This window comes from Trichechus manatus, unplaced genomic scaffold (genome assembly GCF_000243295.1).
Source record: "Trichechus manatus latirostris isolate Lorelei unplaced genomic scaffold, TriManLat1.0 scaffold00121, whole genome shotgun sequence".
Lineage (NCBI taxonomy): Eukaryota > Metazoa > Chordata > Mammalia > Sirenia > Trichechidae > Trichechus > Trichechus manatus.
The window spans coordinates 6,904,056-6,931,215 of NW_004444057.1; the positions used below are offsets into that span (position 1 = coordinate 6,904,056).

Consider the following 27,160-nt stretch of genomic DNA (forward strand, 5'->3'; position numbering starts at 1 on the left):
CAGACTCAGTTTTATTTAGTAGGCACTGGCCACATTTTCTTTTCGCATGACCTACCTGAGCACTCAGTTTTGTTGTATGCTATGCTCAGCCAATAATACTAAAACTTATCTATTGCATTGTATGTTCTTTTGTTCTCAAAAATCCCAGTTGACAGGATTGAACAGCCCCATAAGACAAAACGGGACTAATGAGGCACAGCAGTCCAGGGACAAGGGCTAGAAGGCAGAAGAGGACAGGAAAGCTGGTGATAGGGATCCCAAGGTTGAGTAAGGACAGTGTTGATGTGTAGTGAGGTTGTTAACCATTGTCATAGGGCAACATGTGTACATTTAATGAGAAACATTTTGTTCTGTAAACCTTCATCTAAAGTGAGAATAGCAGCACAATTGGAAGAGCGTAGTCAATGTCACTGAACTGCACATGTAGAAATTTTTGAAATGGTGTATCTTTGGCTATGTATATTTTCACCAAAAAAAAAAAAAAGATCGAGAAGGGAGAGGGTTTACATGTTGTGGGGTTGTTAACCAATGTCATAAAACAATAGGTGTACTACTGTTTAATGAGAAACTATTTGTTCTGTAAACCTTCACCTGAAGTACAATTTAAAAAAAAAAAAGATAAAAAAAAAAAATCCCAGTTGACAGCCTAACTAATTTTTACTGGATAAGGAAGATGAGACATTCTGGGTTGCACAAAGAAAAGAGCATGCAAGCAGCGAAAACCAAAAACCCAAACCAGTTGCCAATGAATCAATGCTGACTCATTGTGACCCCATGTGTGTCAGAGTAGAACTGTGGTCCATAGGGTTTTCAATGGCTGTGACCTTTCAGAAGCAGATCACCAGGACTTTCTTCCAAGGTGCCTCTAAGTGGGTTTAAGTTGCTAATCTTTTGGTTACTAGTCAAGCAATTTACTGTGCCACCCAGGAACTCTCTATATAAGCAACCAAACCCATTGACCAAACTTGCTGCTGTTGAGTCAATTCCGACTCATAGCAAACCTGTAGGACAGAATAGAACCACCCCACAGAGTTTCCAAGGAGCAGCTGGTGGGTTTGCACTGCCAACCTTTTGGTTAGCAGCCAAGCGATTAACCACTGCACCACCAGGCCTCCATATAAGCAACAGGCCCCCCTTAATCTCAGGATGGGTTTGTTGGGTTGGTACAGATTTTCTGATGCGATAAAAACAGCAGGAAGGAGCCCTGATGGCGCAGTGCTTAAGCACTTGGCTTCTAACTGAAAGGCCAGCAGTTCAAACCCATCATCTACTCAATAAGAGAAAGATGTGGCAGTCTGCTCTCATAAAGATTACAGCCTTGGAAACCCTATGGGGTATTTATACTCTGTCCTATAGGCTTACTATGAGTCACAATTGACTCGACAGCAATGGGTTTGGTTTTATAAAGGCAGGATTGCTGGTAGACATTGGCTCAGCCCACTTCTTTGAAATTAGCAGGATCTCAATTGCCTAAAGGCTCTTCTTTCTATCTAATGTAAACCCATCACGTAGTATATATAATGACCTGAGTCCAGTTCTTCCTGGCTCTCTGTATGAACAGGGATTTATGGTTTTAAGGGATAGCTATCTATAAAGGCCTGCTGTTTGTGACATTGAGGCCCTAGACCTCAGGGATCCTAGGTACTCCCCCAGGTTCCAATCATATATCTATCCCACTGCTCTTCAGGTCTTATGCCAAGTAGCAACGTGGTATAGTGGAAACAAACACTGAGATGAGGAGTCAAAACCTTGCTTTGAGTTCTGCTTCTTGTACCTTTATTAGCTATGACTTTGGGCGAATAATTTCATTTTTCTCTGCTTCCATTTCTACATCTCTAAAATGCTAGGACTAGACTATTTAGTGTTAAGATTGCATTCAATTCTGTGTCATCTATGACTCAGGGATTCTAACTGATTTCCTAATAGGGCTTCAAACCTGTTAGTTCTGGTTTGAACCCCTGCTGAGAATTTGCATTTCTAAGAAGTTCCCAGACAGGCTAATGCTGCTGGTTGGGGACCAGTGCTGAGAACCACTAGAAGAGCAGTGGTTCTCAAAATTTATTACACATAAGAATCACCTGGGGATCTTGTTAAAGTGTAGAATCTGATTCAGTATATCTGGGGTGGAAATGCAAATTCTCAGCAGGGGTTTGAACTGGAATGAAATGGTTCAAAGCTCTGTTTCCTAAGTCATACTGAGGAGTCAGTCCATGGCTTCAAGATTTTATGATCAGAATATCCACAGCATTCCACTTACTTCAAGAGATGGATTTATAGAATCGTTAATACCATTTTATTCAAACTTCCCATACTGTAGGTCACTGGGTAGGACATTGGGGCATACATGGCATGGTGATCAAAGGTGCAGTCTGGAGCCACATTGCATGGGTTTGAATTGTGACTCTCCACTTGTCTTTGGACAAGTTACATAAATCTCTCTGTTCTTCAGTACTTGCATCTAAAGATAGAGTTAATCATAGTCCTACTTCTTTGGGCTGCTACAAAGATGAAATGAGCTATTGCATATAAAGTGCTCAGAACTATGCCTGGCATATTATAGGTGGTCAGTAAGTGTTAGCTTCTCCCTGAAACATTCCCAATAATGGTATGTATACTACTTGTAGCAAAGGGCAGCTTACTTTTAGGACAGCAAATTCCATTTTTTGACAACTCTACTGTTAGAAAGTTCTCTTTATCATTGGAATTCCTTCCCAAGGGTAAGTTTATCTTCTTTATCTTATATTAATGTGTGACTTCTCTTAAATAAACACTTAAAGTCAGACATTTTGGAAACCAGGACATCTACTGGCAAACTCCTGTAGTAATTATTTATCCTATAGAGGGAAAGAACTGAAACTTCGCTTCAACTATAGTAAATTCTTCCCTTGTAGTGAGTCAGGTTGTTTGTTTAATTACTGGAATTTTGTTTTCTTTTTATTAGAAACTCCAGACCCTCTGGTTGTGGGAATCAGAATTAAAATGTATTACTATAGCATGTTTTAAGATAAAATAAGTTGAGTCGGTACTCAAATAGAAGGAATACTGCAAAGAACTGAATAATGCCAGCTATCATTGCCAAAGTCTGAATCTCTTGACCATTAAGCATCTAACAGTAGTGAGGCCATTAAGCGTCTACCTGTGGTCATGTAGGGTGGGGCTCTTGGTCAAGGTTGTGAAGAAGCTTAAGGGTTTGTGTATCAACTAGTTCCCCACATTACCAAATGAAATAAGTCTAAGTTACATTTTGTGACCTGTCTTTAATTCAACGCATTTTGTAGGAAAGTTTCATCTGATCCCCACTGTCACTTCAGATGACTCAATGGAATGGTCACAATTGCCAGGATCAACTCAGGAATTTGCTCCTCTGATGAGAGATACTAAGGGGCATCAAAACACCAAATGGCCCAGACTGCCCTTGGCTAAGCTCATCTACATCTTTATTTCCTAGGATATCATGGCAACTATTTTATATCCAAGTCTTTGTATTGCCTTTCTACATCTGCTAGCTAGAGCCACTTACACACTATCAAAGTTTTCCTTTAAGTAACCAATTAATGGTGCTATTGATTAGTGAAAGGAGCCCTGGTGGTACAATGGTTAAGTGCTTGGCTGCTATCTGAAAGGTTGGCAGTTTGAACACACCATCAGCTTTTTGGAAGAAAAGACTTAGAGGCCTGCTCCCACAAAGATTACATACAGCCTAGGAAACCCCATGGGGCAGTTCTACTCTGTCCTATAGGGTCGCTATAAGTCAGAATCCACTCATCAGCACACAACAACATTGTATTAGTGATGTCTCCTGTTATCACTGAAAAGAAAAATAACATCTGGAATCAAAAAATCTTGGTTCATGTTCATTTAGCTACTTACTCACTATATGAACATGATTAGGCCTACTTAAGCTCTTTGGTATCTCAGCTTTCTCATATACAAAATATATATTAACACGGATGGCAATTCAAAAACTCATTGCCCTTAAATAAGTGGTATCTTGGGTGAAGGGTGAGACAGTACACAATACAGGAGAAACTAGCACAACTTGTACAAGGAAAGGTCATGGAAGCCCCATAGACCCATCCAAACTCCCTGAGGGACTGAATTGCTTGGTGGAGGGCTCTGGGGACCATGGTCTTGGGGAACATCTAGCTCAATTGGCAAGACACAGCTTATAAAGACAATGCTCTACATTCTACTGTGGTGAGTAGTGTCTGGGGTCTTAAAAGCCTGTGAGCGGCCATTTAAGATACTCCACTGGTCTCATCCCTTCGGGAGCAAGGGAGAATGAAGACAACAGGATACAAGGAAAAGATTAGTCTGAAGGACTAATTGTCCACAGCCACTGAGGCCTCCACCGGACTGAGTCCAGTACAGCTAGATGGTGCCTGGCTACCACCACTGACTGCTCTGACCAGGATCACAACAGAGGGTTCTGGACAGAGCTGGAGAAGGATGTAGAGCATAATTCTAACTCACAAAAGAAAGACCAGATTTACTGGCCTAAAGGAGACTGGAGAAACCTTGTGAGTATGGCCCCCAGACACCCTTTTAGCTCAGTGGTGAAGCTACCTCCAAGGTTCACTGTTCAGCCTGGGAGTGGACAGCCCCATAAAACCAAATGAGACTAACGAGGTACAGGAGTCCAGTGACAAGGGCCAGAAGGCAGAAGGGGACAAGGAAGCTGGTGATAGGGAACCCATGGTTGAGTAAAGATATTGTTGATGTGTTGTGAGATTGTTAACCATTGTGATAGGGCAACATTTGTAGTAACTGTTAAATGAGAAACTATTTTGTTATGTAAGTCTTCATCTTAAGTGAGAATAACAGCACAATTGGAAGAGCGTAGTCAATGTCACTGAACTGTGCATGTAGACATTTTTGAAACGGTGTATCTTTGGCTATGTGTATCTTCACCAAAAAAAAAAAGGTTGAGAAGTTAAAGGGTTAATATGTTGTGGAGTTGTTAACCAATGTCATAAAACAACATGTGTACTACTGTTTCATGAGAAACTATTTGTTCTGTAAGCCTTCACCTGAAGTACAATAAAATATATAAAAAAAAAAAAAAAACTCATTGCCTTGGAGTCAATTCCAACTCATAGCAACCCTATAGGACAGAGTAGAACTGCACCATAGGGATTCCAGGGCTGTAAATCTTTACTACACGCTACCACATCTTTCTTCTGCCGAATGGCTGGTGGGTTCAAACCACCGGCCTTTCGGTTAGTAGCTGAGCACTTAATCATTGCGTCAATAGGGTACCTTAGGATGGCAATTAGTTCTCATCAATTAACAGGCTATTGGGAATGTGGACTGGCAAGGAACATACATGTCTCGTATTTGCCACCCCTGGATTTTTAAAATATTTACTTCAGAGTAGTATAAATACAAAACCAAAAAAAAAAAAAAAACCAAACTCATTGCCCTTGAGTCAATTCTGACTCATAGGGACCCTATAGGACAGAGTAGAACTGCCCCATAGGATTTCCAAGGAGCACCTGGTGGATTTGAATGGCTGACCTTTTGGTTAATAGCCAACCTCTTAACCACTATGCTACCAGGGCTCTAAATACAAAACAAGAGATGTGAAATTTATTTTTTAAGTCAAACGTTACTATTACTTTTACTAGTTTCATTATTAATGATAGATATTAAGAACCTGAACCCTGGTGGTGCAGTGCTCAAGAGCTCAGATGCTAACTAAAACGTCAGCAATAGGAATCCACCAGCCGCTCCTTGGAAATCCTATGGGGCGGTTCTACTCTGCTGTATAGGGTCACTATGAGTCAGAATCGACTCCACGAGTTTATTAGGAACCCTTTGTTATTCAAACCATTATTCAAACTAAACTCTCTGTTAGTAAGTTTTATCAGTGACCCTCTAAAGACAAAATCCCTGTCTTTGTTATGTATATACGCTTTCTAAGTGAATTAGAGCGAGGTAGTCAAGGTACGTTTCAGAAAAAGTTGGAAGAAGCTATGCCACAGGAACAACAGGTGGGGTCTTAGAGTGCTCCTGACCTCACTCCGTGTAGGCAGCCACCTACTTTGCCTAGGTATCAGGCCATCTCTGGCAGGAGATTGGATTAAGACTATTTGCATGTCTGTTTTATAGAACATTAAGTTTTGTCTACCCATACAAAGTGAGATCAATGCAATCATGCAGAAAATTTTTTTTTAAAAGCAGGAAATAAAAGTCTTACTTTCAATTATGTACAAATTTTATTTTCTGTCAAGTGTGGCAAAGGTATCTTTAGAAAAGATAAGTAAATAAATAATTTCTTTCATAAGGATCAGTACAAAGCTGGTTCCTCTGAGGTGGAAGTTAAAGATGCCCCAAGGAATCACAATAGAGGGTCCCAGACAGAGCTGGAGAAAAATGTAGAACAAAATTCTAACTCACAAAAAAGACCAGACTTGCAGTATTGACAGAGACTGGAGAAACTCCGAGAGTATGGCCCCAGGACATACGGCCCCTTTGGCTCAGTAATGAAGTCACTCCCAAGGTTCACCCTTCAGCCAAAGATCAGACAGTTCCATAAAACAAAATGAGACTAAAGGGGCACAACAGCCCAGGGACAGGGACCAGAAGGCAGGAAGGGACAGGAAAACTGGTGATAGGGAACCCAAGGACAAGAAGGGAGAGTGCTGACATGTCGTGGGGTTGTTAACCAATGTCATAAAACAATATGTGTACTGACTGTTTGGAGAGAAACTAGTTCTGTGAACCTTCATCTAGAGTAAAAAATCATAATACTAAAATAAATACTTTAAAAAAAAGAAAGATGTCCCAAATGTCCAACTTTTCCAAATTGCTGTTCCACTCCATCATCTCTAGTATCAGCTACTCCTCCCCCCCTCAATACTTTCCCTCCCATCTTTGGTTTCTGTAATTTGTTGCAATGTCTCAAGGAAATGGTTTATGTGGTTGTGGAGGCTGGCAAGTCCCAAATCCGTGGGTCAGGCGTAGGCTGCTCTGGACGCTGGGCACCTTCATTTACACTTTATGTTATTTGATCCCCACAATAGCTGTATGAAATGGGATCTAAGGCTTGGAGATGTCATGTCCCTCATCCAATTTCTCATGGCCAGTAAATGACAAAGCCCAGGCCCAGATTCAAAGTGTGTAGAAATACCCAGGAATTTTAAACAGTGCTGGCAAATCCGTGTTGGAACTCTTCTATAAATAGTTCCCTGATTATTTCTAATTCCCATTAACTTGGTATAATGCAGGCTATTCAGCAATGTGATACGGATAGATGTTTCCTTTTCAAAACATTGCACAAATACATGATTTCCTCCCTCATTCCACCCTGTGGAAGAAGTAGGAAAAGAGAAAGGTAATAGGAATTTACCTCCAAGCTATAAAGACTTCCTATCCTTTTAGTAATCACCAGAGGAGAGTTCACAGTTACCAAGGAGACCATAACAGACTCCATTAGACTCAAGTACAACATTTTGGTTGCCTGGCTAGTGAACGTCAGAGAAGTCAAGGAAAATATTATCATTGTTGAAATCATTTGATGTCTATGACTAATAAAGAACATGTTGGCAAATTTGAATTTTTTGAAATGCCCAAAGGGCTTGATTAAAGCTATGAATTAATAGCATACAGCCGTTCTGTCTGGAGAAAAGAAAAAAGAGAAAGACTTTAAACTATTTTAAAATTTATATGAATACTCAAAAGGTCCCCGCAGAAACCTTAAGCAACCAATGTAGGTCCTTTATTCAAGGTTTACTTTAAAATTAATTTTCTCCTTCCCTGTTCCCCTGTAGTTAAATGATAAAGTTCGCACAATTTGTGTCATATTATCCCTGAATTCTAAGAGACCTACAGGCCATCTTGTCATCTTATCCAACTCCTTACAAATACCAGAATTATCTTTAAAGTACCCCTGACTATCGCACCAACCTTAGAGGCTATGAGGTATTCATTCAGGCATGGTCTGTGTCTCTGAGGGGCAGATGGGTGGGAGGGGGAAGGACAGGAGGAAGCCAGAGGTGAATAGAGTTGGAAGTAGTCCAATAATTACCTCTTGACCTGACCCCAGGAGTTACCATGGGCCTGCAGGAAGATCCTCGGTCAGTCTCCACTTGAACATCCCCAGAGCAGGCTGGTCTTTGCCAGGAGCCATTCTATTTTGTTATGGATGCAGCTCTTATTGTTGGGGATGCTTTCTCACGTTATGCCAAAATCTGCCTCCTCTTGTTTTCTACACTTTGTTCCTCATGGTATCTCTAAACAACACTGTTTGACTCAACTTCTCCTCTGAATACTCCCTCAGATATCTGAAGTCAACTGGCACAACCCCCCTGTAACTGCTTCTCCAAACTAAATATCCCTTAATTTCTTTAAGATGATAAGGCAAATATACAAATGTAGTAACATAATAAGAAACAGACCATATAATTATCCTAAGAGAAAGGCAAAAGGTGGCCTGGAAATTTGAATAAAAAAGCGAGTTAAATTCCTTGCTGAAATTGAGAAGCACTGTGTCTGTCTAGAGTTTCTATACTGTGCCCATCAAGTCATCTGTCAGAAAAGAAATGTAACATGATAAGACTTCTGAGTGACACTGTGCCAGCTCCTAGTGATCACCCATCAAGTCCCACCAAATTGCATAGTTTTTGCTTTTGTTTATTTACTACCAATGCCTACTTTGAAAAAAAAGCTTTTGGAAGAAAACTTATCTGCATATGAACGGTTGTGACATGATTTGAGAATTTTAATACCGTCTATTAAGATTGCAGCCCTGGTTGCGCAGTGGTTAAGAGCTACGGCTGCTAACCAAAAGGTTGGTAGTTCGTATACACCAACCACTCCTTGGAAGCTCTACGGGGCAGTTCTACTCTGACCTATAGGGTCGTTATGAGTCAGAATCGACTCAATGGCAGTGGGTTTGGTTTGGTGTTTGGTATTAAAATTAAGAGAGAGGGCAATGTAAGGAAACTAAATCTTCAATTCTTTTTCCCCTAAAAATTTTTTATGAAAATTTCATGCATACAGAAAAGTTGAGATAATTGCATAGTAAACATCATACACTCAACAACTTGATTCTGCAATTAACGTTTTGCTATCTCTGATTTATCATATCTATCTGTTCATTTCTCTATCCACCCTTCTATCCATCTTATATCTTATGGGTTACAGAGTAAATTGCACTCATCCATACACTTAAACACTAACACTTCAGCATGCATGCCATTATCAGTTTTGGGTTTTTTTTAATACTTTTAATTAACGCTCTTCCAAATCGCTCTTGCCAGACTCTCCTTCATTCCTTCTACTTTCTCAATTTTCATTTCTGTGACCTTCCTTCTACTTGTTATCCCCAAACTTCTAAGTGGTAAAAGGCATGTGTGAAAGTCTGAGCATGGAGCAGTCTTGAAGTAGCATCAGGAAACGTCAGTGATGACCACATAGGACCTCACAGGTCCTATCACTGTCTGTCTGGGACGGACCATCTCCTTGTGAACGAGCTGAAGCTAACCAACTCACAGATAAGAGACAATTTAATAATTTACTTTGAGAAATGCCGTCATTAAGTACCAGACATGTGCATTTCTTGATCAGCTCAGTCTCTCCCTGAACAACTACATGTTGAATCTACCCATTGTCATCGAGTGGATTCCAACTCATGTCAATCCCATGTGCTTCAGAGTAAAACTGCTCTCCTTCTTGGCTGTAATCTTACAGAAGCAGATTGCCAGGACTTTCTTCCATGGCACTGCTGGAAGAATTCGAACCACCAGCCTTTTAGTTAGTAACTGAGAGCAAACCGTTCGCACCACCCATAGACGAGTTGAATCTACGTGACAGGTCAAATTGTGAAGGTTTTTGGTGAATGTGGACTCAAAGGAAGGGAGTTAACAACAAAGGCCTTCATGGCATGGAGGCAGAGACCTTATTGGCCTTGATGTGTGTGAATGAAGGAGGGAATATTACCACTCTAGTAGAAGTGCCCTGGTGGCACAATGGTTAAGCACTTGGCTACTAACTAAAAGTTGGGGTTTTAAACTCAGCAGCTGCTCCTTGGGAGAAAAGACCTGGTGATCTGCTCCCATAAAGATTACAGCCTAGGAAACCCTATGGGGAAGTTCTGTTCTGTCCTACAAAGTCACTATGATTCAGAATTGACTCAGTGGTACACAGCAACAGGTAGAAGTGCCAAGTCCCAAGGTGACGCAGACAGTTAACATGTTCAGCTGCTGACCATAAAGTTGGAGGTTTGAGTCCACCCAGAGGCGCCTCAGAAGAAAGTCCTGGCAATCTACTTCCGAAAAACTAACCATTGAAAATGCTATGAAGGATAATTCTACTCTGGCACAGATGAGGTTGCCATAAGTCAGATCGACTTGACAGCAACTAGTTAGTAGACATGTCACACAGACCAGACACTTATGTTGTTGGTTCTGGACATCTCTCACCTGAATTGTGCTGGGTGAAGCCTGCCAAATTCTACCCTTCCCACGCCCATTAAAGAAGTTCCATGACCACCATTCTCTTCTGAATAACACATTCTCTTTTAGACATGTTCACGCCATTAATTAAGCTTTAAAGGAGTCCCGATTTTCCTGTTTCCGGTCTAGAAGACAACCTGTCTTTAAAATGGAAAGCCTATGTACCGTATTTTTTTCACAAATAACGTGCTGACACATACCGTGTGTGGCATAGTGCTCCTACAAAAATAGCGCAGGAGGGGTGCGTGGTTGGCAAAAAAAGGATAATGTGCACTCTATTTGCATGAAAATACCGTACATCTAATCCCATCTTTGATAAGATGCTTTTACTGACTTTACTCTCAAAATATGGGGGTGATTGCTTTCTGCCCCAATGTACTCCCTTCTGGATCCCAGGAAGAATATGCTCTTCCCCGGTGAGCACAAACCATTCCTTTCCCTATCTCAAGATTTATGTCTGATAATAAATGTTAGTTGTTTACTTTCCGAGCTTCCTAATGACCAGCCTATAAAGATTCGGCAAGGTGAGCTCTTCAGTGAAAAGGCAGCTACACCAAAGCAACACAAAAATGCAAATACAGCACTTTTCACAATAGACAGCTTCACCAGAGTTGCAGATAAATCCCATTTTGACAAATCCAATCCTCTTTGAAATTCATAAAAGGAGCTTTCTATTCAGAAAGTCTCCGAGTGAATACTTCGGTTATGTAACAACTTCCTCCTGTAGTTCTTTCAAAGGTTTAGAAGAATCTCATAAATCAAATTGTTTTATAGCAAATCATTCTTGTCCTCTATTGCTCGAAAACTATTCTTACCCTTGACCACTTTCCCTATATAGATACTGTAGTAAACTTCTTCAGATTATCAGTATTTTGTGGTAATATCTAAAACTTTAGTTTATTTGAATACAAACCATTATGGCGTCAGGGGAAAAAAATGACTCAGAATCAAGGCTCTGACTATTTAATGTGAGTCTACTTAGAGATCGGGAGTCCCTGGGTGGCACCAGCACTTAAGTGCTCTACTACTCGCCAAAAGGTTGGTGGTTCGAACCCACCCAGTGGTACCTCGGAAGACAGGTCTGGCAATCTGCTTCCAAAAGGTCACAGCCTTGAAAACCCTGTGGAGCAGTTCTACTCTGCACATATGGGGTCGCTATGAGTTGGAATCGACTCGCTGGCAAGAACAACACCACCACTTACAAACTGGAAAAGAAAACATTCAGATACCTTTAGGCACTAGCAGCTCTGTGGTGAAAAGCCAACTGGTACCTAGAGTTCTTCTCTAATTGCCTCTGTTATAAGCAGGCCTAATCCACAGGGTTCAGATCCAGATAAAAATCCTTTGAGAGGGTAAGAGATACCATGATGTCCAGTGGGCTTTCATTGTTGGGGACTGAAATGCACCGACCTCAGGAGCACATTTGCTCCGATTCACAGACCTCAGACAGGACTCAACCCAGATAAACAGGGAGCATTTCATCCAAGTTGGGCTTCAAAGGCCATGTTTGTTCAGACACCATTAGTCCCTTTTATTCCTTTGAAGTGTCTGTCTCTAGTGATGGAAACTCTTATTTTTTTAAGAAACTAAAGCACAAAAGGAAAGTGAAAAAGCTACAAACTGATTTGGCAACAGCTAAGCAAGAGGCTGCCATCACAGTCCTGGAGCTCAATGAGAAGATAAAGGCTCTATGTGAAGGAAAGCCAGCCCCTAGAGGTCAGTATTACCATGTGACGGTTACACACTGGCCTATTACCCTGGGTGATGTATACAGTGTTCTTGGCAACAAAACAAAAAGTGAGGCCCCAATGCCAACCGCATCCCGGCCCAGCAGCCTGCTGGCCTGGCCTGACCTCCATTTAGCGTGAATGCAGACAGCACACGAACTGCTAACTCCAGGCTGGATTCTTTTCCACCTTAAGAGACTAGGAGTGAATAAACTTTTTGCTAAGGGAAAGTCTCTGAAGCTGAAACACGGGAGACAAACAGATCTGGTAAGTGTTGTCGCACAAACCTGGTGGCAGTGAGAGCAACGGAGGGAAGGGCAGTGCCTAAGAAGGAAGGCCCGAGGCCCTGGGGGGTCAGCTCTCCGCTCTCCAGTGGGGCCAGGAGCTTGTCTAAAAGTGCAGACAGGCACAAGGAAGGGAAGACAATAGTGTTTTAAACAATAGCCGAATGAGCCGGAAACAAGCAGGAAAGGTTGGTTGGGGACGAAATCTGGGTGATTCACAAGAATTTTAATAGCCACTTTGGTTTTGATTTTAAAACTAAGAAACTATAAACACACATTGTGGGAAATAAAATAAAACAACGTCAGGTTGTCGCCATTAACGATAATACAAGTTAACGTTTAATACTATGTGCCAGGCATTTTGCTAAACACTTCACAGAATAATCTCAGAGGTAAGTACATTTATGAATTCACAAAAACAAGCAGAGGGCTTACAGATGTTAGGAAACCCTGGTGGCGCAGTGGTTAAGAGCTACAGCTGCTAACTAAAAGGTCAGCAGTTTGAATCAACCAGGTGCTCCTTGGAAACTCTATGGAGCAGCTCTACTCTGTCCTATATGGTCACTATGAGTCAGAATCCACGAGATGGCAACCAACCGGTTTGGTGTTTTTTTTAGAGATGTGAATTACCTTGCCCCAGGTTAAACAAATACAAGCAACAGCTGGGCAGTTCAGACTTCAGAGCAGCAACTTAACCCTACACCACCTTACACAGTAAGGATTGGGTTCTTTTGCGTTTGTCTCTGCTTGAGGGCACACAAGAACAATACAGCAACAGGAGTCTCTGGGTGGCACAGTTTGCGCTGAAATGTTGGTGGTTCGAACCCACCCAGCACCACCATGGAAGAATGGCTTGGTGATCTGCTTACATAAAGATTATATCCAAGAAAGCTCTATGGAGCAGTTCTACCCTGTAACACATGGGGTCACCATGAGTCAGAATTGACTTGATGGCAACGGTTTTGATTTTTGGTTTTTTATGTAGCCTCAATATCAAAGTTTATTTTTGCCCGGTGGATCTCTTGCAAAACTGTGGCTCCCTGGGATAAATGTCTTCCTTTGATGTGTGCCATTCTTGTAAAGCCAGGAACATGCCATTGTTCTTACTCGAGCTTCCTTTATTACTCATAAGTAACTTTGGAAAAAGAGGAGCAATGTGGAAACAAATGGAGGAGGAGGAAGTAGGTGATGCAGTGGCTGCAAAAAGGGGGACACTCCCAGCATCCTGACTGCATGGTAGAGCTTTGAATATGAGTTTTGGTTTTAATTTTCGATTTTGAATCACATTTTCCCCAGGTTCAAATGGAGAACCATTTGAACACTGCTGAGGGTCAATTTTTTTCTCTTTCAACAAAACACCATAAAACAGTTTACCAACTTCCTTTTACCACCAAGAAGCCTAAATGAATAAAAACCATTAGAGAATATTATGCACTTTGTGGTTTCTATTTTAAAGCACCATAACCAGATTTTTTAATTGGTTGCATAATAAAAAGCTATGACTGTAGAGCACGTTGGAGAAAAATCTTCAGCTCACTAGAGAGAAGCTTTCAGACAATCAACCGTATTTTCTATCTAGTGCAAAAAGATATTATTGCAAGATATCTAATTCTTACTTTCATTTTGACAAAAAATAGTATTATGTACTGTCTAATGACAATTTTGTCCTATTGATGTGTTGACAGGTTAAAATTAAAATAATCTCAAGTTTCTAGGACTCTAATAGTTGGGGGCAGGTGGGAAGAAAACATTAAATCCTATCTTTTCTTCTTTGCCCATCTTTTCTCTAAGTTTCTGTTTAAAAAAAAACTACGGTATAGAAAAAAATCCCCCCTCATGTATTTATGAACTCATATAAGTTTCAGTCAAGCCAGTCATTTTAAGGTCAAGTATGGGTCAAAAGAGTGATTCCCTCTGGACTGCACGTTGCTTCTTTTATTTGGTGAGGAAGCTGAGTCAGTGGACTGACCCCTAGCACTAAGGTCTTTAATCAAATACATGTGTATTCTTACTCTTCCTTCTGGTCCCAGGCAGCCTCACTCTGAATTCAATAGCTCAGGGGATGGCAAGGCCGTTGTGGCCCAGAGTGATGTTAGTTCTCATTCTCAGAAACCTTGGCCACCTTGCCCTACCTCTCATTCACTTCAAAATATAACCTAAAAAGATGCTAGTGACTTTAACACACGATGACTACCGTTTAACTCCAATTATGGCTGACCCACCCCTCCCAGACACACACAGACACACATTCCTGAACCTAGAACTCCATCCCTCCTTTAGTCATCCTGTGTCCTTTTATAAAATGTTTGTTTTCTGTTCTCAGACCTCTGCTGGTTGCAGATGACAGATGCCCCAGTCATAACAGCTTAAGGAAGAAGGGAGATTTATTTGCATGTGTAAACAGACTAAGAACACATATGCCATTAGCCTTAGAGTCCGATGGAGTCAGCATCTCTGAAACCATAAGGACACATCTGTCACTCATCTCTGCCTCTCTTTGCACTGAGGCTTCATTCTCTCAAGATGAGTATTCCAAGAGACTGGAAACATGGCCATAAACAGCTATGGGCTGGCCTCCTAATCATCTCTCCTCTGAAGAGGAAAGAAAGCATTTTCCCACCATCTCCAGTTAGAAAAAGTACAAGAACGAACTCTATCTGACTTAGGTTGGCTACCCATCCCTGGACATGGACAAATCCTTGTGGTTAGGGTTGGAGAATATGGTTGGCCAAGCTTGGGTCATGCTTGTGGGGAATAAGGGTAAAGAAGTAGAGTGTTCTGACTGGCAGATCCCACCAGAAGCCCAGGGCTGCACTGAGAGAAAGGACTTCTTTCAAGGAAAGACTATCCTCCTAATGGAAAGGAAGGGAAGTGATGGACAAAACCAGTACATGTCCAATACACTCTCAGCTAGTGATCAAGTTGAAAAATAATGTAATGCTTAAAGAGTCGCCCATCCCACAGGTGTTTGCACTTTAAAAGTGATTGTTCTTTTTTTTTTTTTTAATTGTACGTAGATGAAGGTTTACAGAACACACCAGCTTCTCATTAAACAGTTAGGACACATATGTTTTGTGACATCAGTTAACAACGCCATGACATGTCAACATTCTCCCTTCTCTACCTTGGGTTCCCTATTACCAGCTTTCTTGTCCTCTCCTGCGTTCCAGTCCCTGCCCTCGGGCTGGTGTATCCCTCAAGTCTCATTTGTTTTATGGGCCTGTCTAATCCTTGGCTGAAGAGTGAATCTCAGGAGTGACTTCACTGCTGAGCAAAAAGCGTGTCCTGGGCCATACTCTCAGGGTTTCTCCAGTCTCCTTCAGTCCAGTAAGTTGGGTCTTTTTTTGTGAGTTAAAATTTTGTTCTACAATTTTCTCCAGCTCTGTCCAGGACCCTCTATTGTGATCTCTGTCAGAGCAGTCAGTGGTGGTAGCGGGGCACCACCTACTTGTACTGTACTCAGTCTGGTGGAGGCCGTGATAGTTGTGGTCCATTAGTCCTTTGGACTAATCTTTCCCTTGTGTCTTTGGTTTTCTTCATTCTCCCGTGCTTGCAAAGGGGTGAGATCAGTGGAGTATCTTAGATGGGCGCTCATAGGCTTTTAAGACCCCAGATGCTACTCACCAAAGTAGAATGTAGAACCTTTTCTTTATAAACTATGTTATGCCGATTGAGCGAGATGTTCCCCGAGACCGTGGTCCCCACAGCCCCTAGCCCAGTAATTCGATCCCTCAGGGAGTTTGGATATGTCTATGGAGCTTTCATGACCCTGCCTTATACAAGTTGTGCTGGCTTCCCCAGTAAAAGCAGATTCGTCTTGATGGATAAAAGATCTTCATGACCCAAGAAATAAGTCTTTACTGGTATAATTTCAGACCCCATAAAAGATGGAGAATGAACCACTTTGAGGAAGGAACCCCCTGCCAGCATCTACCAGGTTATAGCATGGTCACCTACTCTGAAAATTGGCCTTATTGTAAAAATTCAAACTGCAGGGGGAAGGGATTGATTCTAAGTGACATGTGACTTGGAGTAACATAAAGCTACTTCTCTATTATAGTTAAAAACGAATGCCTGCATGTCTAACAAGCGGATTAAGAAAATAGTTCCAAATAAATCAGAACTTTTTTTTAACCCACATATGCAATTTTTTTTCCTTACTTGCTTCATCATTTTCGAAGTAAGTCTATATATGAGGTTACCATTCAGCAATTCTAATCAGAGGGATGTTCCAGAATGTTAGGAATGCTTTTAAGCATATTTAAATTGATGAAACATTGAGCTACCAAAGTTTGGGTTTGCGGAGCTTTTCTGTGTGTGCATGTGTTTTCTTTTACACAAATACAATAAACTATTTCATTGGCCATGTACTTAAATTACCTCCAAGGAAATAAATGATTTAAGTTGATGGAAAGTTCAGCTGAAAAGAAAAACACATTTATTATAAAACTGGCAAAACAGGAAACTTACTTACTACCTGAGTGTTGTTTGCTGATTTTACTTTGTACAAATCATCACAGCCCAAGGCAGATTCCTTCTGTCATTTCCACAGCCTGCAACTTACAGCTTTATTTACTATTTCAGGATCAGCGAAATACCTATTGTACCCCTCCATAGCTTAAATCCACCTTTTGGTAAACCTCAGTGTGCAAGAACTTAAGGTTAGGTTTCAAAAGGACCTTTGCTTCCTTTGGCTTAGGGGGACAAAGTTGCTTTGCAAAAGACTTTATTGCCTAAATTCTATGGTTGATGCATGAGTGTTAAGTCACTTGTTATGGCAAAACCTCTTATCTTTGACCAGAACATTAGAGACCTGGCTTATAGATTTCACACTATCATACTAAAGGGAATGCATTCTTCTGAATTCTTTTTTTTAGCATGCACAATTAATGTACCAAGGAGCTAGCTTCCCATTGCCCCAATGAATATCATATTGACTCCTAAGTCATCTCTTTATTTTACTCCCATTAATGAGACATTACCCAGGTAGTGCTTGTATGTCTTAAAGCAGGCTTATCTTTGTTTTTACAATCTCTAGTTAGATTACCTGTCAGGTTATCTCTTCTTGTCATCCACTGAGAGACTGTTTTCTAAAACAGAGCCCTGGTACCCCAAAGCCAAAATCTTCTCACTGATTTCAGAAGTCCCCCCAATGGTAAGTGCCTGCTCCAGGAGTCCTTGCAAAGCTTAGAGATTTGTTACAGAGAAGACCTCAAGAAATATTACAGTACTTCATAAATACAACAATTTTTTATTTGCTTGAGTTAGTCACAGTTGACTTATTGTACCTGCAACCAACGAACCTTAATTTATACCCAACTCCAAGGAACACAGCTTCTTTCTCACAAAATCTATACAGAAATCTCAGAAGGAGGTGCCCGGTTACCACCACTGACTACTCTGGCAGGGATCACAATAAAGGATCCCGGACGGAGCTGGAGAAAAATGTAGAACAAAATTCAAATCCACAAAAAAAAAAAAACACCAGGCTTACTGGTCTGACAGAGACTGAAGAAACCCTGAGAGTATGGCCCCTGAACACCCTTTTAACTCAGTAATAAAGTCACTCCTGAGGTTCACCCTTCACCCAGAGATTAGACAGGACTATAGGGCCAACAATACCACATATGAGGGACATGCTTCATAGTTCAATCATGTATATAAGACTAATGGGCACACCAGCCCAAAAACAAAGACAAGAAGGCAGAAAGGGACAGGAAAATTGTACGAATGGAAACAGGGAACCAGGGATGGAGAAGGGGGGAGTGTTGGCACATCACCAGGTTGGCAACAAATGTCACAAAATAATTTTTATATTAATTGTTTAATGAGAAACTAATTTGCTCTGTAAACGTTTACCTAAATCACAAAAAAAAAAAAAATTTAAATGAGTAATAAATATGGCCATAGGTCAAGGGTCAGGGAATGTTATCAGATAAGAGAAGGTGGGAAAGCTTTCTGGACAGAAGACAACTCTTACTGTCCCCTATAACCTACTTTCGTTAAAACTTATAAACTGGAAGAAGACAGTCATTTGTTGAAAATCAATTTTATCTCGTCAGAAAAGTACAAAATTCCTCTTCTTTCTCTCCCCATCTTTTTCAAACTGCGTATTTCAGATCATACTCTGTGAGAAGTCTGGAAATATATTGATTTTATAAATAACAAAGAGTAAGAAGATTCTTTCTGAAATTTTTGGTTGGGGTCCAGAATTTTCTAGCTACAACAGCTATGGGAATTCAATGATGTCAAGGTCTCCTCCCTCCTTTGTTTGTAAGACTAATTTTGGAATTATACCATTATCAGGAAATGGTGCTCCCTTCCTTCTGTCCATCCGTTAAGCCAAAAAAAACCCCAAACCCACTGCTGTCAACTCAATTCTGACTCATAGCCACCCTATAGGACAGAATAGAAAGGCCCTGTAAGGTTCCCAAGGAGCGGCTGGTGGATTTGAACTGCCAACACTTTGGTTAGCAGCCAAGCTCTAAATCACTGCACCACCAGGGCTCCAATGGTAAAATAAAAACCGAAAGTCTCGTGACTTCTGGGTCCAGAGAGGCTGAATGGAAGGACAAGTGCTAGCTAAATGTCAGACAAGAAAGGCACATGGGAATTGGAACTTGATCGGTTTCAAAGGTTTCCTACTTAACCGTGGAGACTGCTATGATCACCAGAAGCGTGTGTGCTGTTTGGGAACGCAGTTAAGTAATCCAGATGAGAACCCAGAAGGAAGATGCTTCCTTCCAGGAAATTTGCAGTGCTGTCTTGGCCACTCCTGTGTCCAAACATCACCAGATGGACATTTATTTGTCTCCGTAAACTCAAATGGAGAATTAGGGATTGCAAGCCAATTGTCAGGCAGCGGTCAGTACTGACGCAGCTGACCCTGGTATAAACCTCTTTTTGCCAAAATAGAAAAACTGAACAGTGTTCTCTTCTGCACTTCCCAGAAACCTCACTATTATTTTTAGTGGCTGAACATTTCCTGATACGAGATTGAGGTTAGAGAACAACTACATTGGTCATACGAATAAATTTGGAGGGAAAAAGTGGATACTTTTGGGGGGCTTGGGCTCTTCAAATCAAATTTTGAAAGAATGCATAGAAACAGATCCTGTTGTGATAGCAAGCTATTCTCTAATGAATAAGTGCGGAGCCTTCTGTTTTAAAGCACAGGGTTTATTTCTGGCCAATGGGGTTATGTTAGATATATATTCTTATGTGTATATTAAATATCTGCCCCTACTTGCTTTGTGGTAGTCTGGAAGAATATTTGTATTTAAAGACTCACTGTCTTGGACTAGATTGCTATGCCTCTGAATTTCTCTATTAAATAAAGCCATAATTGTATAGTATTTGCCAAAGTGTATATAACTAGAAGAAATATGGAGGAAATGTAAGAGCAACAACATTTTTCCTGAGTTGCTTAGTGTGCAGTTGGACCCAGGAGAAGTGTGTTAACCCATGCTGGCATAATAAATGGTGCCTGCAAGACCTGAAAATGTTAAAGCATTTCTGTAGATGCTTTCCTTAATCCCAGAAACTGATAGCTGAAAATGTTGCCCCGATTTGAACTGGAAGTCAAGAACTGGAAGTCCTGCCACGCCAAGCTGTCATCTCAGTATGGGCCAACAAAAGGGGTCACTTTTTCCTTGACCATTCCTAGTGAATAGTGAAGGAGCCTTGTTCCTATTCTAGGTGATTTTGAATAGAATTTGGAAAACAAAGGAGGGAGGAGCCCTCAGCCACAGACTGACCTTATTTTGTTATAGATAAGAGCCTCAAAAAGGTGAATTTCTGAGGCTAAGGAAATACAAGGATGCAAGAGAGGTAGATGTGTGTTTAGTGAATGGAAGAAAACAAAAACTAGAATGAGTTCTCAAAGGCAGAACAAGTACTTACCCGACTCTGGTCAATAGTATCAAACTAATCTAGAATCCTAATATTAGCTTCAACTCTCAAAATTTCCTAAATTTATAAGGGAAAAGACGGTAAAATTACCACACTAAACTCTCTGTAATAGTCAGGATTCTGACTTCAAGTAAATGTCTCATCATAAATTGAACCACAGATGTCAACCTATCTGACAAACAGTCCCTTCTGGTTCCTTTTTCCCAGCTGACCAGTGAAACAATTTGATGGTTCTTTAGGGACATAGGTCTTTCTAACTCTGGATGAATGCCAAACCTCTGGCCTTATCCCAGGGAGCTAAGTAAATTGCTGGCAAAAGACAGTTATTTTTCAAAATGCTTTTATTTTATCTTATTTTATTGTTTGTACGGTATACCAAAACCAGACATGAGGTTGCAAAGTTTGATTATATATATATGTATACATATATATATACATATATATAACTAATTAATTTAGACGTGTATATACACATTTATTTATTTATATAGTGAGCAGGAAATTTTTTTTTAAAGATTAACTGGAGTTTTAAAAATGAGAACTCTTTTAAAATGCACTTTTCATTTCAAAGTTTTAATATATAATCTATAGGAATCATAGTATTAGAACCAAAAATCAGAACACAGCGTGACATACATTTATATATAAATTTACATTCTGATATGTAATTTATATTCATACACAAGAATATTTGAAACTATGACCCTGCTACAGAATCCTGGATATATTATCACAGTACTTGTAGTTCAAAAAGGATTGCATGAGAGAAGGGAAATGCCTCATCTATCTAACTGATCTCACTTGTGGACCTTAGCAGCTAAGAATTTTGGGATCTTGGGGGCTAAATTTTGTAGAACGTAATTAACTCCATAAATCGAAGAGAGTGTCAGGAGACATTGAGGGAAATACAGAGCTGACTATACTGAAAGTGAGAATCAGTGCTTATCTTTTATAATTGTATCTAAAGAAGTGAGAATATTAGAACCAGACCTTGTATAATCTATCTTGATGCTGTAAGCAACATTTATAGATGCAAGTGGCTGATTTTTTATTTTTCATAGCCAAAATTTTTCCATACAAGTCTCAAGAGTCAGTAATTGAATTTGAGAAAAGATGTCCTTCTTTTGGGGTTTCTTTCTGTCTAAAGCCACAGCGAAGTAATTTATTTAACAGAAGCTGTGGCTTCTGAACAAAGATATATGGGAATATTGGCAAACAAAATAAAGTACCTTAATTTATTTGTCAATAAAGCGGTACGAAGATGCTAAGAATTCACTTCAGGATGAATTCTTAAGGAAATGGAAACTAGTCTGAGGTTTGTTTTTTTTTTTTTTTTCCTTCCCCACAAACACTTTTATTTATATGAAAAGGCTTTTGTTCTTTGAAAACATTCCTGAAGAAAACTTACAGATCTGTCAGTCTTTTATTGCCTCAATTACATTAGCTTTCCTTTTGGTTAATTTCAACTAAGACAATAAATAAGTCCTCTCACCCTTTTTTAATGACCTATTTCATATACTTCTATTTTAGTGAAATATTGTTTGTATTATTCCTGGATTTATTACATATATCCATTGTAATAAAAACTATTTGGTTCTTATGAAAGTTAAGCAAGAGCGAAAAAAAAATCTTAATTGAACTTCAAACTAAAGGAGGGGAAAAAGACAAAATAAATATAGATTATGCTAGAGAAATAAAATCTACATGAAATAGGTAAAACCTAAGCCTAATTGAAATGTCATAGTGATAGTTCCAACCATATGCAACTACCTGAAATGTGCCCGAAAGTGCCACTCAGGTCAGTACCTCCAGGTTACTTCCTCTTTCTAAGATGACCTAATCCTGTACCCACCCTGCCTCTTTGTGTTGTGATCCTTCTTCAGGGAAGTCTTTTGTGACTACCCTTGTCTTAGGCCGGGTTCTCCAGAGAAGCGAAACAGTGAAGCATATTTATATATAGAGAGAGGGAGAGAGAGAGAAAAAGATTTATCTCAGGGAAGGTTTATCTCACACAGTTGTAGAGGCCAGCAAGTCCAAAGTTTGTGGTCTGTGGGTCAAACATCAGGCTGGAGGCTTCTTCTCACTCACATAGCTGCAGGTGCTGTTGAACCCAAGATTGGCAGGCAATACGGGAGGCAGCTAGCTCAAGTCCCAAATACCGGAGATCAGATAATCACAAACTGGATGCAGGATCCAGAGCAAGCAAGTGAGCTTTGCCAAACCATCCAAATATTTATTGGATGCAGGCCACATGCTTAAGGAAACTCCCCTTATAACTGACTGGCTGATCACATCAGATCCCATCATGGAGGATGACTACATCATTACGTGACTGCCAAACTACGTTATTACATAACTGCCGAACTACATCATTATGTAACTACCAAACCACTGAGAATCATGGCCCAGCCAAGCTGATACACAGCCTTAACTATCACAACCCTCATCACCACTATCACCTCCCCACGTGCTCCCTGGCCTTAGAATGAGTTATACTTCATCCATAAACCCAGTACACACCACAGTTACAACATCTACTATAAACATCTGTTTGCTTGTCTTTCTTTACCAATAGACTGTAGGTTTCTTGAAAACTCATTGCCATCAAGTCAATTCCGACTCATAGCGACCTCCAATAGGACAGAGTAGAACTGCCCCATAGGGTTTCCAAGGAGTGGCTGGTGGATTCGAACTGCCGACATTTTGGTTAGCAGCCTGAGGGAAAGAAACACAGATGGTGTTTTATTTTTCTTTGTATCCATAGCCTAGAACAATGTTTGGCACTTAGCTGATGGTTAGGAAACATTGGAAGGATGTATTTTAATAAAACTTAATGAGATTCTATCCTGGTGTACTATTGCTTATTATGTTTATGAAATGGTAGGAGATGGAGCAGAGTTTACTTTTGAAATTAAAAAATCTAAAACCACCCAAGTGGCAGATTTACTAAGGAAAGGATTGAACTTTCAGATTCCCAGTGATGTCCACAGGATTAATAGCACAGCTTCTGGCTCCTGGGTTGAAGGAGATCATCAACTCCTGGGATTTCTCTGAAATATTTCTGATTCTTTTGTTCCGTATTGTAATAGACCAATTCTGATTTAGCTTCCAACTGTGTTATTTTGTACTTTTCACTTTACCATTTCAACTCATACAGATGACATATAAATAGAAAGTATTTTTTTAAAAATCCAAAACCTGTTGCTGTCAAGTTGATTCCTACTCATGGTAACCCCATAAATATATTTAGGAAATCTTAAAATCTAGAGGTCGAGATTCAAATCAGAGCTCTGTCATTAAATTGACCAATTCTGTAAAACTGAACTGGAATCTTCATTCCAAATTCTTTTCTATTCTATTCCTTTCAATTGGCTGGCTGACCTGTCCTACTCTATGTAGCCAGCACCCAGCACCCTTACATTGGCCATGGCCTACTCGTTGATCCATTTTGACCCTGACCATCATGCACACAACTTCCTGAACCCTTCTTGATCACGTATGACCCTACCATTGGATCTAATACTCAAGGTGACTCCTCTAGTTCTCACTCCTTTCCTTGAGTAATAACTATGTCCCTTGATGTATGTCTGCTTCTAGCTGCTTTAGGTAACATTCTGCCCAATTCTAGTGGAGACTTTAGGACTCTTTCTCATGTGGGTGGATGTTCCAGCCAAGTTGGTCTCATTCGCATAGATACCAAGATCTCTTTCTCCTTCAATGGTCTGACCTGGCTTCATTTAGATTTTGGTTATCCACTCCCTGGTCCTTCACAGGAGCTCTGATGGCACAGTGGTTAAGAGCTCACCGGCTAACCAAAAGGTCAGCAGTTCAAATCCACCATCTGCTCCTTAGAAACCCTGTGGGGCAGTTCTACTCTGTCCTATAGGGTCATTATGAGTCGGAATCCACTCACCGGCAATGGGTTTAGTTTGGTTTTTGTCCTTCACAAATGGTCTCTGTGGCTGTTTCTTTTCTTTAAACACCTCAGTACTTTACACTGAACCAACCCATTACCGCTGAGTTGATTCTGACTCATAGTGACCCTGTAAGTCGAAACCAGTGAATTATGCAGGAGCACAGCTTTGGAAATGTCACTTTCATGGTCAGAAATTCTTCAATGGCCTCCTATTGCTTGTGAACTCAAGTTCATATTTTTTAGCCTGATATTCAGTGCCTTCCATGAGCTGGCCCCAACATATCTTTCCAGATTTATTTTTTAAAACTTCTCTTACCCACTCATATTTCCTCCTTCCATCATTCTTGCCTGACAAAACAGCAGGTGGAAGCCTTCTCTCCTGCTCTCTGCTCCTAATGACAAAAGAACACAGCCTTCCTGATTGGTTTCACTTTTTTTGCATAATCATAGACCTCAGATGAGCATCCAACTTTGCCGAGCAAACTAGCCATGAATTTTTTTTCCAGTAGGTTGCTTCCTATTCTCCAAGACAACTATTCTGTATCTTCATACTACTCCTCAAACTTCCCACCCTTCCTCTACACTTAGTCACAGCCAATGACCTCACTCACCTCCAATTCATTGAGAGTACATAAGCCACCAAATGGGGACTCCTTCATCTTTCTACTACAATCTAAATTCTTGCTTCAGATCTTCACCTGCATTCTCATAATTGCCTTTTATTACAGTGGAGATAAGAGTCCCTCCTCCCATTCAAAGCCAGTCCTTCTACTCATGCTCCAGACCCTGTCATTCTCACTATTCTCAGGCATGAGAAGGCATTCTCGCACTTGCATCATATACTCCTTCTTACCTACCTCACACCCATCTGCATAAGAACATGTCTGGTATCTAATATCTTGCAAAAACTGCCCTCAGTACCTCATCATTCACTCCCTTTGTCTTGTTGTTTAATCCCATTTGTTGTTTAATCCACTATAGTCTGGTTCTTACCACCCAATTTAGATGATGGTATTCAATTAAAACTGCTCTAGTCAAGGTCCCCAACAACCTTCATGATGTCAGATCTAATGTAAACATTTCTGTCTTCAACTTACTTGAACTTTGTCATTGTATAACATAGATGACCTCTTCTTTCCTCTTGACACTCTGTTCTTGACTTGCGTTATATGATGCAGTCCCGGTTTTTCTTCTACCTTACTGGTTACTCCTTCACTGTCCAATTTGCTAAATCCTATTTTATAGATCGTGTAAAGATCTTCAAGACATAGTCCTTGGCCCTCTTTTCTTTGGTTTTTCCCTGGATGGTTTCATCTATTCTTGAAGCTTTAAACATCACCTATAGTTTAATAATTCCTAAATTTATTTCTCCAGTCCAGCTGTCTCCTGAGCTCAGATTCATTTATTTACAGGTGAACTTTATATTTTCTCTTGTTTATTTAGCCTTCCACCCTGACCCTGCTGCAAACATGATATTCAAACACCTACCCTGTTGCTCAAGCTAAGTAGATTGCTTTTAAAAAATTATGAATTAGGATAAGTGCCGCAAAGGAAATAAGTGGATTTCTGTGAAAAAAAGAAATGGAGAACACACTGATGAGGTAGGTCAGCAAAAACTTCTTTAAGAAGGAAATGGCACAACCATTTTGAAAAAGGATATGGCGTTTCCTTAGAAAGCTAGAAATAGAAATACTATACGATCCAGCAATCCCACTCCTAGGAATGTATCCTAGAGAAATAAGAGCCGTCACTCAAATAGACATATGCACCCCCATGTTTATGGCAGTACTGTTCACAATAGCAAAAATATGGAAACAACCTAGATGCCCATCTACAGATAAATGGATAAACTATGGTACATACACACAATGGAGTACTACGCAATGATAAAGAACAATGATGAATCTATGAAGCATCTCAGAACATGGATGAAACTGGAGGACATTATGCTGAGTGAAATAAATCAATCACAAAAGGACAAATATTGTATGAGACCTCTATTGTAAAAACTCATGAAAAAGTTTACACACAAAAAGTAACAATCTTTGTTGGTTACCAGGGATGCGAGGGGTGGGGGGAAATAATAAATAGCCAATAGGTAAGTGGTATCTTTGGTGAAGGGTGAGACGTATACAATACTGGGGAAACCAGCACAACTTGTACTAGGAAAGGTCATGGACGCTCTATACACACTTTCAAACTCCCTGAGAGACTGAATTGCTGGGCAGAGGGCTGTGGGGACCATGGTCTCGGGGAACATCTAGCTGAATTGGCATAACACAGTTTATAAAGAAAATGTTCTACATTCTACCTTGCTGAGTAGCGTCTGGGGTCTTAAAAGCAAGTGAGTGGTCATCTAAGATACTCCACTGGTCTCACCCCTTCAGGAGCAAGGGAGACTGAAGAGAACAAGATACAAGGAAAAGATTAGTCCAAAGGACTAGTGGACCACAGCTACCAAGGCTGTCACCAGACTGAGTCCAGCACAGCTAGATGGTACCCGGCTACCACCACTGACTGCTCTGACTGGCATCACAACAGGGGGTTCTGGACAGAGCTGGAGAAGGATGTAGAACAAAATTCTAACACACAAAAAAAACACCAGATTTACTGGCCTGAAAGAGACTGGAGAAACCCCGAGAATATGGCCCCCAGACACTCTTTTAGCTCAGTGGTGAAGTCACTTCCAAGGTTCACAGTTCAGCCAGGGATTGGACAGCCCCATAAAACAAAATGGGACTAATGAGGCACAGCAGTCCAGGGACAAGGACTAGGAGGCAGAAGGGGACAGGAAAGCTGGTGATAGGGAACCCAAGGTTGAGTAAGGACACTGTTGACATGTAGTGGGGTTGTTAACCATTGTCA

The 27,160-nt window shown here is 40.5% G+C and overlaps 1 protein-coding gene across 1 annotated transcript in view; it reads left to right on the forward strand.

The window, feature by feature from the left end:
* Window positions 1-27,160, forward strand: part of CCDC192 (coiled-coil domain containing 192) — a 328,348-nt gene that overhangs the window by 225,613 nt on the left and 75,575 nt on the right. The window contains exon 5 of the mRNA XM_023738700.1: window positions 12,041-12,173. Coding sequence (XP_023594468.1) covers window positions 12,041-12,173 — 133 coding nt within the window. The remainder of the gene's footprint in view (window positions 1-12,040; window positions 12,174-27,160) is intronic.